The sequence below is a fragment of the Ixodes scapularis genome, unplaced genomic scaffold (genome assembly GCF_016920785.2).
Source record: "Ixodes scapularis isolate PalLabHiFi unplaced genomic scaffold, ASM1692078v2 PGA_scaffold8__174_contigs__length_109621045, whole genome shotgun sequence".
Lineage (NCBI taxonomy): Eukaryota > Metazoa > Arthropoda > Arachnida > Ixodida > Ixodidae > Ixodes > Ixodes scapularis.
In genome coordinates this window covers 72,467,489-72,483,351 of record NW_024609883.1, presented here as the reverse complement: position 1 = coordinate 72,483,351, position 15,863 = coordinate 72,467,489, and the positions used below count along the sequence as shown (strand labels likewise).

The following is a 15,863-nucleotide window of genomic DNA, read 5'->3' as shown; positions in this document are numbered from 1 at the left end:
GCGGTTAACCTTTAACCGCGGTTAAAAGCTCGAAGTCGGTACCGGCTTCGAACAAACGGGCCCAGATGTTTAAGTATAAAATATTGTAATTATTTCCGAACTGCCGTGCCAATGCGAAAGATGTGCTGTAGAATTCGGGTCGAAAAAGAACATAGTGTTAGAATTTTGTGTAGCACCATGCAACTGCAAAAGGTTTGCTGTAAATTTCTTTTTTTTTTTTTTTAGTGAAGGCAGCCACACATGCAACGGTTAAAAAAGAACATAATGTTAAAAATTCGTGTCGGACCATGTTGATGGAATAATCGTGGACAGGCAACAATAACCAGAAAAAATATATACTGTTTCTTATTTCCATTTGATGCATTGAGTTCTGGTACAGTCGATTTTTATGTTTTCAACTTCGGCACATGTAATACCATCTTTGGCATTCAAAATAATCGATCACTGGTAGTGAAAATTATTTGAGCGTAATTACTGCAATACAATTAGCATTTGTATAAACAGTACGGGATAATAAATGCGTTAACAGAGCCTTGGTTCGTTGTGCGCGTCTTAATAACCCCCCCCCCCCCCCCCCCCTGCCCCGCGTGTCCCGCATTTCACTAGCAGGAAGGTAATCACCCTAGGGCGATGACGAGCCTCTACAAAGGCCTATGCTGGGGAGAAGGGCACAGTAAAATCTGAAATGGCAATAACCTGCCCCACTGTTGTCGCAATGAAGTAAACGAAACGCAGTAAGAGGAAACAAACATTGAAGGTCGGTTACGGCGGCACTCACACCAGGCACGTAGCCAGAATTTTGTTTCGGGGGGAAGGGGGGGGGGGGGGGGGGGGGGGGGGGGGTAGGCCGCCCGTGGCAAAATGCTGTATGAGAGGGAGGGGGGAAGAGGAGGTCCTAGCAAAATGGAAGATTTCGGGGGGGGGGGGGGGGGGGGGGCCGGGCCCCATGGGCGCCCCACCTCCTGGCTACGTGCCTGGCTCACGCTCAGCTGCTGCAAGGCTTGGCGCCTACCCACTCGTCATTTCAACCGCAGAGCTCGGGTGTTTCAACGTGATTTCAGATAAAGCTTCAGATAAAAGGCAACAACACGATTTCAACTTGCAGACTTGTGCGGTACTCATTGCAAGCAATCAAATTACTTCTAATTGATTTCTTTTCGGAGCAATCTTGCCATCCTCACCTTTATAAAGAAGTAATCGCAAGAGTAATCCAATTACTTTTGGATGTGCTAAAGTTACTTTAACCGTCACTACTCCCCCCCCCCCCCCCCCCCCCCAAAATCCTTGAACCAAGTCTCCAACACGAGGATGGTTTACCAACATTACTGGATTGACAAGATAGTTATCTTACAATTCGGTGATTGCAATCCAATAATCGTCTATCGAAAAATAAAGAAAACGTTTTCAAACCGACAGAAAAATCTGTCGTTTTGAAAATCTGAAGTGGTCGGAAAAGTAGTGGTTACTTTTTTTAAGGTAACGGCCGATTACTTTTCTCATCAAGTCATAGAGTAATGAATTCGCACATTTTTTAAGCAAGTGTAATCGTAATTGTAATCTACTACTTTTTTGGGGGGGTAACGTCTACATGATTCATTTGAATCCCCAAGACAGCTGAAGCGTGATTCATTGAATGGGTGTGTCCGTTAAAGAGTCCGGCTGTGGCTCGTGTTCCCACTGCAGCAGCCCATGCGGAGTGCAAGTTTGTATGCTTCTTACGCAAAGGTGCGTTGACGTCCGAATGCCGAGCTCTACTATCCTTCCAATCGCAGCCAATCAGAAGTCGTCGTTATCGCGCTTATCACCCCGGCAAAAAAAAAACAACAAAAAAACGCTGAGTCCCTAAGCTGTGTACGCAAGCGCGTTTTCTGTTAATCCTAGAAGATACTGCGCACGCTGAGCTCGCGTTTCACAGCCCAGCATACAAAAATGAAAGCGCGCAGAAGGAGAGTATGTTGGGATGTTCATAACTTCTTTTTTTTTTTTTCATTTAAGTTCAGGAAATACTGTAGGTGGCTTTTCACCATCCGAGTAGGAGAGGATTACATCAAGTTTCGAAGAGTCGACTTAAATTATATTGAAAGAAAGAATAAATCAACCCCCGCATTGGTATTTGTTTCTTGTAGTTCTAGTTCGGTTTCGCCTGACAATGCGAACAACGAGAGAAATTAGCCGACCCTGTAAAGAGAAAGAAAAATTAATGAAAACTAGACGCAGTTGGTTCGAAGTTTAAATATTTTATTTCACCCCTTCACTTACTAGCGTGACATTTGCCGTAGCCACAGACGTCAGCATCGTACGGCGGTGCAATGCAACTTGTTCCGAAGCTAATTTCCGGAAAAAGCGTGATCGCCGACAGCCGCGATTTGCCAGCGCAGCGCTGGCCAATCACCGTGGTCGGCGTTCTCGTCGACTTTCTCGCCGAGTGTCCAACTTGGAGTTCCTATAGTTTAACTGGTGGGCTGAGCTCGAGCCAGATCTTACCATCTTCGCGATTATATGGAATGGAGGGAGCCAAACTTAATATCGTGGTTCTTATTTGTCGCTGGGGCGTTTTAATGTATGCCGTTATCCCCAACTGCACACTGCTGAAGGACAGAGCAAGACGGAAGTGGGGTTTCCCCGCGTTTCTTATTGGATGAAACTGCAACGGCATTGAAAGTTAGGCCCATCAGCGTGTAGTGAAGAAAGATGAATCGCATAAATAAATTGACTTCCCCCTGCATTGGGGCGCAATGCGCGCCCCCTATAGGCGATTGGTGACATTGGGTACCTCTGAGACTTCCCCTAAATCATAATAACTAATCATAAAACTTCTGATCTCACCCTTGCGGTGATTACTATCAAGACTGCATGGTGTCAACTGTCAACATCCGCTTGCTCTACTGACGGCTAGCTCCTGGATATTTCAACTGGTAGAGGTCTCTGCTAGTCTTGAAGAAGTCCCGAGGATGGTGCGGGGCCAGGCGTATTTTCTTTTCATTAGGGCACTAGTCGCCTGGAGGTGTGGCAGTCAATTTATTTTTGCGTAAATCTTCATTTCGGGGACTTTCCCGAAATTATTATGTATTATACATGAATAAGTAAAGCGGGAATCTGCGAATACGCAACCTAAACTTAGAAATAAGACGACGCTCTGGGGCTTTGCTGTTAGCCACAAATTATGGTCTGTGCGCGGTGAGGTTTAGAGCCTGCTAACTCTCGCACGCTTTAGACAATGTAAAGTGCCGATTCACTTCTTTAATCACCAGAAAATAATGTCAACAGCTTTTACAGTAAGTAGACTTGAGTTGTAAGGAATCTTTCGTCGAAGGGAATGCCAGCAATCCCAACGTTGCATAATGATTCAATGCGGTGCTCTGTAAGAGCAGGCAACCACACGATGAAAGAATAAGTTCTGCAGCTGTCGCGACCAAACACAACGCTAATTAATTTCACGTTTCTTTAAATACAAAAATACAACTTTATAAAGCAGTTGCGTCCGCCCCTAAATTGTGCTTACGCCCCCAGGTGACGCGACAGGAAAACTGCTTGCAGCGCCGTCAGGAGAAGACAACGTAAACTGTAGAAAAGGGACAATTCAGCACAGCTCTCTTCTATAAACGCGCTGACGATATCTTATTTGGTGCACAGCACCAACACTTTAAGCCTGCTCTCTCAGAAGTATGGTAGTCATGTTGCTCTTGGGGTATCTCCGGATCACGAGCACCACAACGCCGACGGCAATGGCAGCTCCAAGCAGCAGCATCATAATGCCTAAAGCCGCCATGCTTCCTGCAAGGAAACACATAATGACGCGTGAGCCTTATATTGCTACTATGCTGCCCTGGAATGCGTCTGCGACTGCTGTATTTACCGCGTCCGCAAAAATGGTCCCTCGATTTCCACCTGCTGACGTCATAAAACTGTCATGCTCTTTATTGCCTGCCGCGATCCTGGCGGCGGCAAAGTAAAGGAGGCAGACGCGGCAGACGCCCGTTCTGCTGTAGGTCGCGCTGCAGCCAGTCGGTCGACGGAAACCAAAGCCGACACGAGATGGAACGTAGCGACGACAACGACCTTCGAGTCTGCCTTCCCTTTTTCGCCAGCATTTCTACGACTTACCGCCAGGATCGCAACGACCCACATCATGACACGCCGGCTCCTGCGTTCCGATTTGTTGCCACTTCGCTGGACCGCTTTTGGTGCACGGGTATGGATAGAGTAGAGCTGGATAGATAGCTACGGCTGAACCCTTTAGCTCGGGCGCCGGCTTGCGCCACCTAGCCAAAGTTTCTTTCGAGTTGCGAGCGACGTCTGGGAGGTTGTTTGGGAACTACAGATGAGGGAGATCCCAAAATGCCTTTGCTCGTTAGAACACATTGGCATCGTGCCGTTGTATCGGTTTTCGTTGCTTTTTATACCGCGTACTACCGTCACTCAAACAAAGAATCGCCACAAAAGATTAAATATGCGAAAAAAATAATAAGTGCTAAGAATGTTAATCATGCTGGTCTGTGCCCTCCAAAAATGGCGACAGAGGCGACGGTGGGAAGCAATGGTAGGAAAGAGGATGTGTACGTACGCGCAAAGGCTTACCGGGAAAAGGTTCGAGGCATTCCAGACACAAAGCTCCCTGCTCGCCATGACTGGTGCTTTTCTCCTCTCCCCTCATCTTTTCGTAATGCCCGAGTCCCACAAGAGCGACAAGCAAACAAGTAGAAACAGCCGACTCCGACATAGATCAAACACGTGCAACATGCACGCGATGGTATACCTTTGACATGCCTTCAGTCTCTCGCTGCTCGTGGAGCAGCACGAGTGATTGCAAGCCTGGCAAAGATACCCTCGCGTCACCCTTAAGCTGAGACTACAGCCGAAGGCTACAAGCGCAAGCTATGCTCCGTTCACCCTTAAACTAACACCAGAAGCTCCGCCTTCAGCGCGAGCTCGCCGGCTTCCCCAGGGCTTTTATTGCGCTTGCTTCCGCGTTCACACACGTGTTACCAAGGGCAGAAAGCTCTCACTGAAGGCGGAGCTTCTGGTCTCATGCAGTTTAAAGGTGAACGGAGTTAGTCCGCGCTCCTCTACTCTGCTCACCTGCAGCCAAAGGCCACAAACGCAAGCTAGCCCGCGCTCCTGGCTTTGAGACGTGCATTTCTAGCGCGAGTGCTCGTTCTGCTGAGGAACGCTTCAAAGCAGCGACCTCGAGCTCTCGTGCTTGTGGCATTGGCTGCAGTCTCATTTAAGGGTGAACGAAGTATAGTGGAGCGGGCGTAAGCGTTCGCCCCGGTAAATGGAAAGAGCGCAGAACCCAGGGTACCTGGGTATGGTGGGCTAGAAGGTAGGTGTGACAATCTTTCGCTTCGTCCAGCGGGAGAAAATGGAAAGGCTGATCAGCACGCAGCGTTAGCATCGATATGCGTGCAGCAGCGGCATAATGGCACCCCGCCGTACTGTGAACACTAAAGAATAAAAGAATGCGCTCTCTGTTATTACAATCGTGAAGTGCGCATAATGAACCTTCCCTCGAAATACAGCTCACTTAGTGCTGACCTTGTTTCTAAGCATTTCTCGATCGGTGCTAAGTATAGCCCGCTCCCATGTTAACTATGAGAAACGTTTATTGGGCAAAGGTACAACTGGCACTTACGCTAAGGTAGGGCCAGAGGTTGCAGGGATGTTGGGCTATCGGGGTAAAATCTAATTATATGTCGTCTCCCAGGCCGGTCTTCTCTAGGTATAGTGAGGACACTGCCCAAAATGATTTTTCTTCTCGCAGTCCCCGACCGGGTTGAGCCATCTTGAAGCGTGGGTGGTCGGTCTTGTTGTTTGAGTTGTTCGAGTGTTGCGTGTCTTGCCTCATCGTAGTGTTTGCACTCCCACATGAGGTGTTGGATGTCGGCAGGAGGGTGCTCCTTACAGTATTTGCACTGGTACGGCTCCGGAACAAAATCTGAATTTCGTTCCGAACATGGGAAAGTCCCATGTTCCGAATCTTTCGAGTTCTTTTGGGACACCAAAGAAATTCGCTTTTCTGCCTGGAGATCTCGAGGATACATACCCATGTCTTGCAGCCTGGAACGCAACCATCTGTTTTGTTGCTGCTTTTTAGCTATAACAAAATTGGGCACTGCAAATTAAAGGTGATCCTGCAGTGGTCTTGTGAAGCCCCTCGATGTATTTCTTCTTTCCCCTTCTATTCCCTGTGGTGCAGGGTGGCGCTGCTATCGACTTATCGATAGCTCTTTCGCAAGCGCGATCGTCACACCTCGCCCTTCTAGCCCACCATGCCCTGGGTTCTGTAGTGCCAGCTCGCGCTGCATGTGCTCCGAGCTGTGGAACCCACTCACGCGACCACTAATTTCAGATAAAGAAAAATAGCTTACCTGATGAGTGACCTTGCGGTGCAAGTTTTGCTGTAAATGTTCGAAAATACATTTTAGCACAGTAAGGAGCTCAGTGGTCGATTGCATCACGTATCACTCTTGAAACGCGGACAACGGGAGTAACGTATACTAACATCGAACACTCGAAACTACCAGACATATCCAACTCGTGAAAACTCCTTCCTGCCATTACCCAGATTCGAGTTTATTACAGATTATAACTAGGCCGTAGGTTTATCAGTGTTTAATGGTATTAATTATAACTTTTATATTATAAATCATATTATAATTTATAAAAAAAAATTATAAGGAATATCGGAAGATGTATTTCGGTGTTTACTATTTTTTTTTCAAATATCGGTGTACTTTTGGTGATTTGTTTCGGCTGGACACTAAAAATCATGACTATCGATTAAAAAATATCATGAAGAACTAAGACTAAATCTTAAAGTGGAGGGTTTCTACAAGAGCAGTCCTTACAGCAGTCAGCATTTCCGAAAAATCTGTGCTTTTTTCGGTTTTAACCAATTTTGTATTTTTGGCGCCGACTGATGTGTATCGGTGTTTTCCGGTTAAAACCGAAAAGACTACGGCCTTATTCTTACCAGTTCTTATACAGGTAATAAACAGTTCTTCTAGATAAAATAAACCAGTTCAAATTGCTGTCTCCATCGTCATCACTATGACTATATTTTTTACGCGTCCGAGAAGAATCACTTTTGAAGCTACAACACTTGAATTGCTGAATGGGAACCTGAAAGACGACTAGAAAAAATATGTCAGGTATGATGCGGGAGCTAGTGTATACTCACTCGGTGAAAGGGCACCCATGCGCCGCACTTTGAACACCGAAGGCTGTAGGGGAAAAAAAAAAAAGGCAATGGAGTTATACAGACGCGACATATCGTATTACAAATAATGTGATTAATAAATAGGGTTTCGTGTTTTCTGTAAATACCAGTTAAAACCTAAAATTACCCGTCCCCCCACCCCAAGACCGTTTTATCAAACTCGAGGAAAACTAAAAAGAGAAAAATCCCAAATAGGAGCTGCCTCTGAATAAAAAACAAAATTGTGAACGATCACACAAAGCGTGCTGCGATTGACATCCATAGCTGGGCCATATGTGTTAGAAAGTTAGCGAGAGGACCGCGCCTGCGGCGGGAAAAGCCAAAGTATGTAGGCGTGCTGTTCTGTGGAGGCGCAGAGAGCGCGCGAGAACGGAACCTGGGCGGCGGCGGTGGGGAGGCGAGGGAGCGTGTCCTCGCGTCGCCGGAGGGTACGGGGATGTGGCAGGAAAGATCGGGAGGCAGAGAGCGCTCTCGCCGTAATCAAGTGGGTTTGTCGGAACGGCGGCGGCCTACAGGGGGGAAGTCGGGGTGGAGGGGAGAGCGAGAGAGAGCCTTGCTGCAGTTGGCGTGTATGTGTGAGAAACGACGGGGAGAGCAGTGCCTCAGCTGTAGAGGGGCGTTTTGCGTTCCTACATGAGCACCTTTTGCTATGAAGGGGCACTAACAGCTGCCGCTGTAAAAAACCAAGCCTCAACGGAAAACGAGCTTTAGCTTCAGCTACATTTTGTGTTTATCCAAGAAAAACAATCCACACTAAACTCTTCGCAAGGCTGTTTTTTTTTTTGTTTTTTTTTTTCGGAAACGTTACGTACATTGTTTTGATTTTTTTTTTTGTGTGTGTGTTTTTTTTTTTTTTTTTTTGTCTTTTACAGACATTAGAACGTTTGCCATGTATTGGGTCACGCGCATATGTTCCCTCCAGGTTGGGGAATCCCATTGTCCTGTTTTCTACGCCTTCGACATAAACGCGGATAGCCGCCCACATTTTTATCCACAAAAGAAATTGTCAACTAAAAACAGCCAATCTGCGGGGAAAATAAATCCCAAACGAAACCGCTCCGAATACGAAAAAAGAAAGACCCCGAAAATACGGAACCGTATTTATAAATGACACGTAAATGTATGACAGCGCCAGCAGTATGGTGCTTCTTTTTTCTAACAGACTAAAAGACTACTAAAGCTTTATTTAGTCTGCAGAAAAAAATAAAAATAATATATAATCATATGGTACTTACTATCCCATGGTCACATCTGGAGAGCAGATCGAACGACGGCCATGTTTACAGATGTCGTAAAAGATCAGTTTATACTAAATTTTTTACACGAGGCTAATCAAATTCCTATTTTCTGATGTCACCATCATTTTTAACTTATACTTCGAAGCATAGACTACTTTGTTTAACGAAACCAAAGAATCTCGGCGAATTATTTGGCATTCACTATTCGATTTGAATTCGAAACTCGAATATTTGGACGTCTCTGGCTTTAATAAACGATAGCACAAGTAACTCACGGACACGCCGTCAACATTGAAGTTGATGGTGAAGTCGTTAGCTTCAATGCTTGCGTTCAGTCTCCGTAGGGCCTCGTCCACGGTGACGTCCTTCACCACTAGAGGAAGAGGGAAAAGTTGGTTGAAAATTCCCCATATTCCGTCCCGTTTTCCCCCATCCCTAGGGAATACTTCCCTTTTTAATACATAAGCATCAATGTACTACCAGTCAGGGGTGAATCGGTTCCATTACATATTTCTTCGTCTAACATAGAGTATAATCATGTCTGGCCGACGAGAGGGAATTAGGCTCGAGTGTAGTGCCACACGATTATCAGAAATGCACAAACATTCACAAAGACAAACATTCGTCCATGTCAGCGGAGCATGAAGGGAGTCTATACTATCTGGGCTGAAACAAAACCTGGAATGATGTCATTTTTTTCTACAAATACTGAGTGATTGCTTGAAATACACAAGTTTTCGAATGTTTTTCGTTTTTATTCTTTGCAGGAAAAATCGCAGCTTATGGCTCTAAGCCATAAGCTGCGATTCTAGTAGTATAGGGTGTCTTCAATGGACCTTGGTGATGTAAAAAAAAACGGATAGGCGTTTGCACATAGGCAACTGAAATTCTTTACCGAATGTGCCTTTTGTTGGTAGATTCTACCTTGTGAAATTTCAAGGCACTGTTCCCCTTTTGGGACCAGTGAGACCAACAAACCTGCCGAAATCAACGGCGAACGTTGACGCAGACAACCGAGTTAGCGATGGTTCTCACTTGAGACGATATGTCTTCCTATAAGTGCAGCGAGCAGACGGCGCTCTCTTTTTTCTGCTCACTACGCTTATCGTGAGACGGTGCAGCAAGTTAGAGCCATCGCTATCTCAACATGTCTACCGTTGACCCTAGCAAGCTTGTTAATCTTTTTTCTTATTATTTTTCTTTTTTACAGGAATAAGGTTAACCTTTGAATTTTCAGTAGGTCAAATGCACCACCTAACGGCACATTCAGTGAAAGTTAGAGCTTGCTTTCTGTAGGCGCCGATTTTTCCTGCTCGCTTTACAGAGCCAAGCTCCACTGCAAACACCCTATTCCATAAAAAAAGACATATAATATATATATATATATACATACAGGGTGTCACAAAAGAAAATTCACACGGTCTTTTTTACCGCAAATTTAAACTAGGCATAATGTGGCGATGCAGGCGAGTTGGTTATGCATGTTGAAAGTAGTGAAAGCGCACAATAAAGACGAATACGAAGATGGAGCGCTCGTTTTGTTTGCCTCTCCGTCTTCGTATTCGTCTTCATTGTGCGCTTTCACTACTTTAAACTAGGCATCGCCGAACGCTCATTCACCGTCCAAAGGTAGAGCTAGAGGTGCCAAAGTTTCAGCCCGATCCGATAACTTAATCAAAACTTATAACGGATTTTCTGAAAATTTCAATGGGAAAATGGCGGCCGACGGAGTTTTCAAACACATGGGGCTCTATGGCACCCGAAACCGAAAACGGCCAAAAATGGGCTCCATTTTCCCATTGAAATTTTCAGAAAGTCACTTATTAGCGGCGAGATGTTTTGGTGGCGCCCTCATATGGTTCCCTCTTGTGACGTCATTACCTCGCGAACAACAAGTTCGATGGTGTTTGTAATGAGAGTGGTGGAAGCCTGAAATCATTGCGTTCTCAAAGCAACACTGCCAACACCGTCAACATTAAAGTTCTTACATTCCTCTTGTTTACGTCGATGATAAATCCCCTTTCCGACGTCATAGTCAGCATTCAGCCAATGTTGGAAGGCCGACCTCGGCGACGCTTTCGATCGCGCGCGTTGCCAATAAAAGTAATGTCATACGAAAGAAGTTCTTTGTGACTATACTTTAATGTATCGATATTACATTTATTCTTAGTTGTTAGTTTATTATTTAACTTTTAATAGGCTATAGATTTTTATATTCAAATTTTTTTCTCGACTGATAGCTTTCCAATGTTTACGGTAATTTATGTGAGCGACCGATCTCACCAGCTAGTTTAAGAGCGCCGCCGCTGCCGCCAAGCATCGTGGGAGCTGTAGTCTTTCAGCACGCGCGACAACCCTGCTGGAGCTCTGCGCGAGCAGAGCACGGGGCGCCATGAGCTGTCTCGTGAACTGGCATCTGTCTCCTATGAACTACAGTTATGGCGGCGTCACGCATGCGTGGAATGCTTAGTGAGGTCGGTCTATTCAAAAAGTAAGCAATGAACTGCACAAAGAATGCATATTGTAAAATAAGAAATAAAGTTTAAAATAGTGTTATTTCCTCGTGCTTCAAAAACGGAATCGTCAACTAACGAAAGTAACGACAAATTAAATTACCAAGCATCTTTTGATATTACATTTTCCAGGAACTGTATATCGATAGATTACACGTCAAGTTCAGTATTCAATCACAAATGCTTCCGATTTAGTTAGAGCAAGTTGCAGTTGTCTAATATCAAGTAAAGATGACGACTCGTGTTCAAGAAAAGCTTGATTAGCATTTGTCGTCATCTGCCGCTTGGAATGTCACTTGAGAGACAGAAATGTCACCAGATGTATAGGTGTCAAATTCCTGGATGCCCTCAGTGAGCGAGCCAGAGATGTGGAAACAGCAAGCGTAGGGCTGCGAATGGGACCACAGCGGCTTGTGCACGCGTTTCACTGTAAATCGGTACGCTCGAATGAAATTGACGATGTGAAAGGGACTTTGGCGGTTGCGATTCCTTTATGTTTACAAATTCAAGGTTTTTTTATATAAGTTTTAAAAATTATTTTTGCAATCACTCTATGGCTTGTTGGAATGGTGCGACTATATGTATACATTTTTTTTTCGTGACTATCTAGGTGGCTTTTAACCCGAAATAATATTTAAAAAGATAATAGTGGCTCTGAGGCAAAGCGCTGGTCTACGGGTTTTCCCGGGTTTTAATCACGTCCGATGTTCCCGCAATCTGACGGAGGCCTATCATTGAGGAGGCACCCTACAATCGAGATTTCGGTTGCACGACAAGAGATCTCCACTTGATAAAAAAAAAATTTAACACGTTGCTTTTTTGCTTGGGCGTGCCGGTGTTACGGTGTCTGCTCCTTCAATTAAAACTTTTTTTTCCTTTCCTGCACCACAGTCTCAGGTGTACAACGACGTGATTAACTACCAGCAGCTCACCTGCGCACTTAATCTTTTCACGAGCAGGGGAAGGCAAACCAGCACTGTCAGCTAAACTCCCTGGATAAGATTCATGCTCCGCGTTTTTTACAAGCCCCAACGACGACTGTTGGCGAACGCGAGAGACCCCTACCACTAGACCACGAGCGAGACCTGCACCGCATTTTACTTTCAGGGTCCGCTCCACAACCGTTCATTTTAGTCCTGCGCCGCCATATGCTTCCAAGTGTCGAACGACGCACGGACTTGTGCACTGGCGTATTTGATGATTTGATGCCGTTTACAAGACAAACAAACACATCAAGGGGCTTTGCTGAGGGCGTCGGCGACTCGCGAGTCCCCAGGTGTGCGACATCGGGACTCGCGGGGCGCGAGGTCACGTGGCACGTTCTTACCACTGGATTGGCTGAATAGGAATAGGTCATGGCATCAGCCGTGGTCACTCTAATATTTAAAGTGAAAGCGTGTTGCGTCTCGTAGCGCGCGGCGAGACACACCACGTTGCCGTGACATCGTTACATAATGCATGCCTCGCCTTTGATTGGTTCATATTTCTCGTGTGGTGCGGCAGACAGAAATCCCACACAGACCATTCTCCGGCAAAGCGGCAAAGCTGATCTCGGCGATATCAAACAGAAGATTTGCGCTGCGAGTCGCAGTCCGTGGAAGCTCGCCATCTCGTTGGACCGATTAAAATTAAATCCAGCGAAATCTGTACCGTCCAATTTATATTCACAAATAGGCAAATACCAGGACATTTAGTCTTCCCGTCAGGATATTAAAATTACGATGAGAGACGTCCCTAGTATGTACAACCATTGATTTTGTCACATATACCTTTTAAGTCATTTTAATTTTAAAATTTCCACAAAATTAGCGCTCAACAGTCAAAACAGTCATATTAATTTATTTCATTTTAAAAATCTTTAGCGTCCTTAGGTGACAATTTAGGTGTTGTACGACCTTCATTACATCTTCATAATGAACCTCGAAAATATTAAATACTCTTGTGCATTCCTGAAACTCCGGTTTGTGTAGCGAAATTTCCCCATTGAGTGACGAACGGGTGCATCATGTATGGTAACGTTGCTCAGTGGCCAGCAAGGATCGTATGACCCTGTCGATGACGGCACTTTTTCTAGTTTTTCTCTCGCGCTCTCCTGCGCTTTCGACGCTCCTGTTAATAAGATCGAAAGAAAACTTAAGACGTATCATTTTAAGGTGCCTACATAAAAAAAAATTACATTGTCTTTTTTTTAATTTTAAATGCTTCTTCAGCTTTCCTTTAAATCGAACCACTAAATGACACACGCCCATACATCTGTGAAAGGATTCTTTTAGCAACTCCCGATTTTAGCGACGTTTCTATGCAGATTCATGTCACCTGTGTATTCCGTCTTTTCTTCGGGCAGCAGAGTCGCCAAGACATTGACGAGGTCGGAGCGTCGCGGTAACACCTGTAAATAAATCGCGTTTATGTCAATAAAATCGCTTAAAGGGGAACACCGCCGATTTTTCGATAGTCTTCGATTTGGCTAAAAATCAGCATGGATGGATGGATGGATGTTAATGGCCGTATACCCTTTGTATACCGGGTGGTAGCGTACGCCACCTATAGCTTAAGACTAAAGAAGATAAACATGTGATTCCTCCCCCCCCCCCCCTATCTAGCCAATTTGTTTCCACCGAACTATCACCAGGCAGTGTGGGATATCACCAGGATGACCTTCAAGGGATCGGGCAAAAAAAAAAACATCAACGGGTAAATGCAATACGTAACTTAGAAGACAAGTCCCGCGTTTTTGTTTCTGCCCAAAAGTCGTCCCTGGCGGATTCACGGAGCGTCGCCTAGCCCAGGTCACTGTCACCGCCAGCGAATTTTCAATTTTTGTAGCGTCTCACATCGAGCGCGACGCTATGCGGAGCGCAAGTTCGTCTGCTTCTTGCGCAAGAGTTGCGATGACGTCAGAACGACTCCGAGCTCTGATTGACTTCGATTGGAGGGATAGTATAGACCTTTTCTGCAAGTGCGCCGCCATCTTGAATTGACGTCACTTCCAGTATGGGCGAAAACATTGTTTTGCCTTTGCCACGCCAATGCAAGGCATTTAGGATATAAGCGTAACCATCACATTTTCTCGGTTTGCCTCCCCTTTCTTTTTTTACTATTTGCAGGTTGAAACTTTGGATTATTTTTTAGTCGCCCATACGGATACGCCTATTAGGTGCCTGGAGACGAGAGCACACAGAAAGGTCTATAGGTAGACCTCCGTGCCAGGTTAGAGGGGTGGGAAGAGCACTCACGGCCACGCGGGTAATACGCAGCGGCTGGGAGATGGACATCACTTCGAGAAGCCTCGCTTTCAACACTCTCGCGAACTTGTGCAAGGTTTCCCTGCCGGGGTGCACCAGGTCAGGCCCTGAAACAAAATAGTGATAAACAAATCACAAAAGAAAAACCTATTGCAGTTTTATATTGAACTTTGAATTGTCCTGTGCAGAAATTCGTTTTTCAAGAGCAACGCAGCCTTCCAAGAACGCGATACCATGGAAGCGTCGACATGTCCTCCTTCTGTACCGTTCTTTTTCTTCATTCGCGGTGATATTTTTTAAGTTTTTTGCAGCCTGGCGATGTTATATATATATATATATATATATATATATATCACAGTGTGTGTGTATGTCTGTGCGTGCGCGCGCGCGCGCGTGTGTGTGTGTGTGTGTGTGCGAGTGTGTGTGCGAGTGTGTGTGTTTGAGAGAGAGAGAGATTCTGAGATTTTGCGCGCCCCCCCCCCCCCCCTGTGTACTCGACAACATTAACCGAGAGAATGATTTGGCAGTATTTTATCCCTTAAGAAAAGCCATCAAGGAATTTCTGGAGACCTGCCTGCTTGCTCCTCGCCCTTGTCAGCCCATGGTGACGGCATGAATAAAGTAAGGTGAGTGACGTCAAATACCGAGAACTGGTTGACATCATTCTATACTCCGTTCACCCTCTGAGCTGAGACTGCAGGGAAAGCTACGTCCTCGTTGGCCCAGTCATACGCCTCTCTTTCGCCATGTCATCACGCTCCCTGCCATACCAGCCCTACCCACGCGCGGAGAGCCGGGTCAGGTGATATGAGGGAGGTGGCTGATTGGCCCGGAGGGCACGTAGCTCCCAGTGTAGTACCAGCTTAAGGGTGAACAAAGTATAGATTCTCTTCGAGAACTGGGCTGTATCAACACCACAGAGAACATTCAAAGCCCGTCGTGCGCTAGCATTTCGACGTCATCCAAGTGAGATCGAGCCAGACTTGTACGTAATTCAACTACTCTACTCAAGCTACTGTAGTCTAACAACTTTTTTGAGTAATGTAGTAACTTTAAATTACATTTTTGTTTTGGTAGTTAGTAGTTTACTCTAAATACTTTTTTGGTAACTGCCACTCAAGTAGCACATTACTTTCGTAATAGAGTATTAGGATATTTCTCATCGGTAAACGGTCGCGCACAAAAAACAATAATGAGGGTTTGCAAAAAAAAAAAAGGTAGGAATGGATTTTTTTTTTTTTTTAGTTTAGGAAGAATTATATGGTGGACAAAGGAAGCTATAATTTAGAGGGAGGATTATTAAACAGCGCTCTTCTCTGCCCCCCCCCCCCCCCCCACACACACACACACAAAGAGACAGCTCTTAAATATCTTCTAAAACAAATTTGAACCATTGCTCCTAAAATACCACATTCCCTGCATTATGAGACTTTGGGGATGAGGGTTTACGGTGATTTTATAATAAAATTTCCTATAACCTTATAGAGTAGCACTATTCGTTTAGACACCAGCTGTTCCGGTACAAGTCACAGCAGCAACGACAAAGCAGCCGTTTCGCCGTACACAGCGTGGCACGCGATCAAAGAGGTAGTAGCTCTGCCAATCTATTTGATCAAAAACAATTCCGGTGTTTTGTTCTGCAATCACC

At 45.4% G+C, this 15,863-nt stretch overlaps 1 protein-coding gene across 1 annotated transcript; it reads right to left on the bottom strand.

Annotated features, from left to right (window-relative positions):
- Window positions 1-2,221: 2,221 nt before the first annotated feature.
- On the bottom strand, window positions 2,222-14,322 carry LOC8042757. Its single transcript, XM_040220608.2, has 6 exons — window positions 14,207-14,322; window positions 13,287-13,359; window positions 8,733-8,830; window positions 7,181-7,223; window positions 6,369-6,398; window positions 2,222-3,774 (listed from the first exon to the last, which is right to left on the bottom strand). The coding sequence occupies exons 1-6, from the start codon at window positions 14,243-14,245 to the stop codon at window positions 3,644-3,646; spliced, it is 414 nt and encodes a 137-aa protein (XP_040076542.1). The 5' UTR covers window positions 14,246-14,322; the 3' UTR covers window positions 2,222-3,643.
- Between the last annotated feature and the right edge of the window lie 1,541 nt (window positions 14,323-15,863).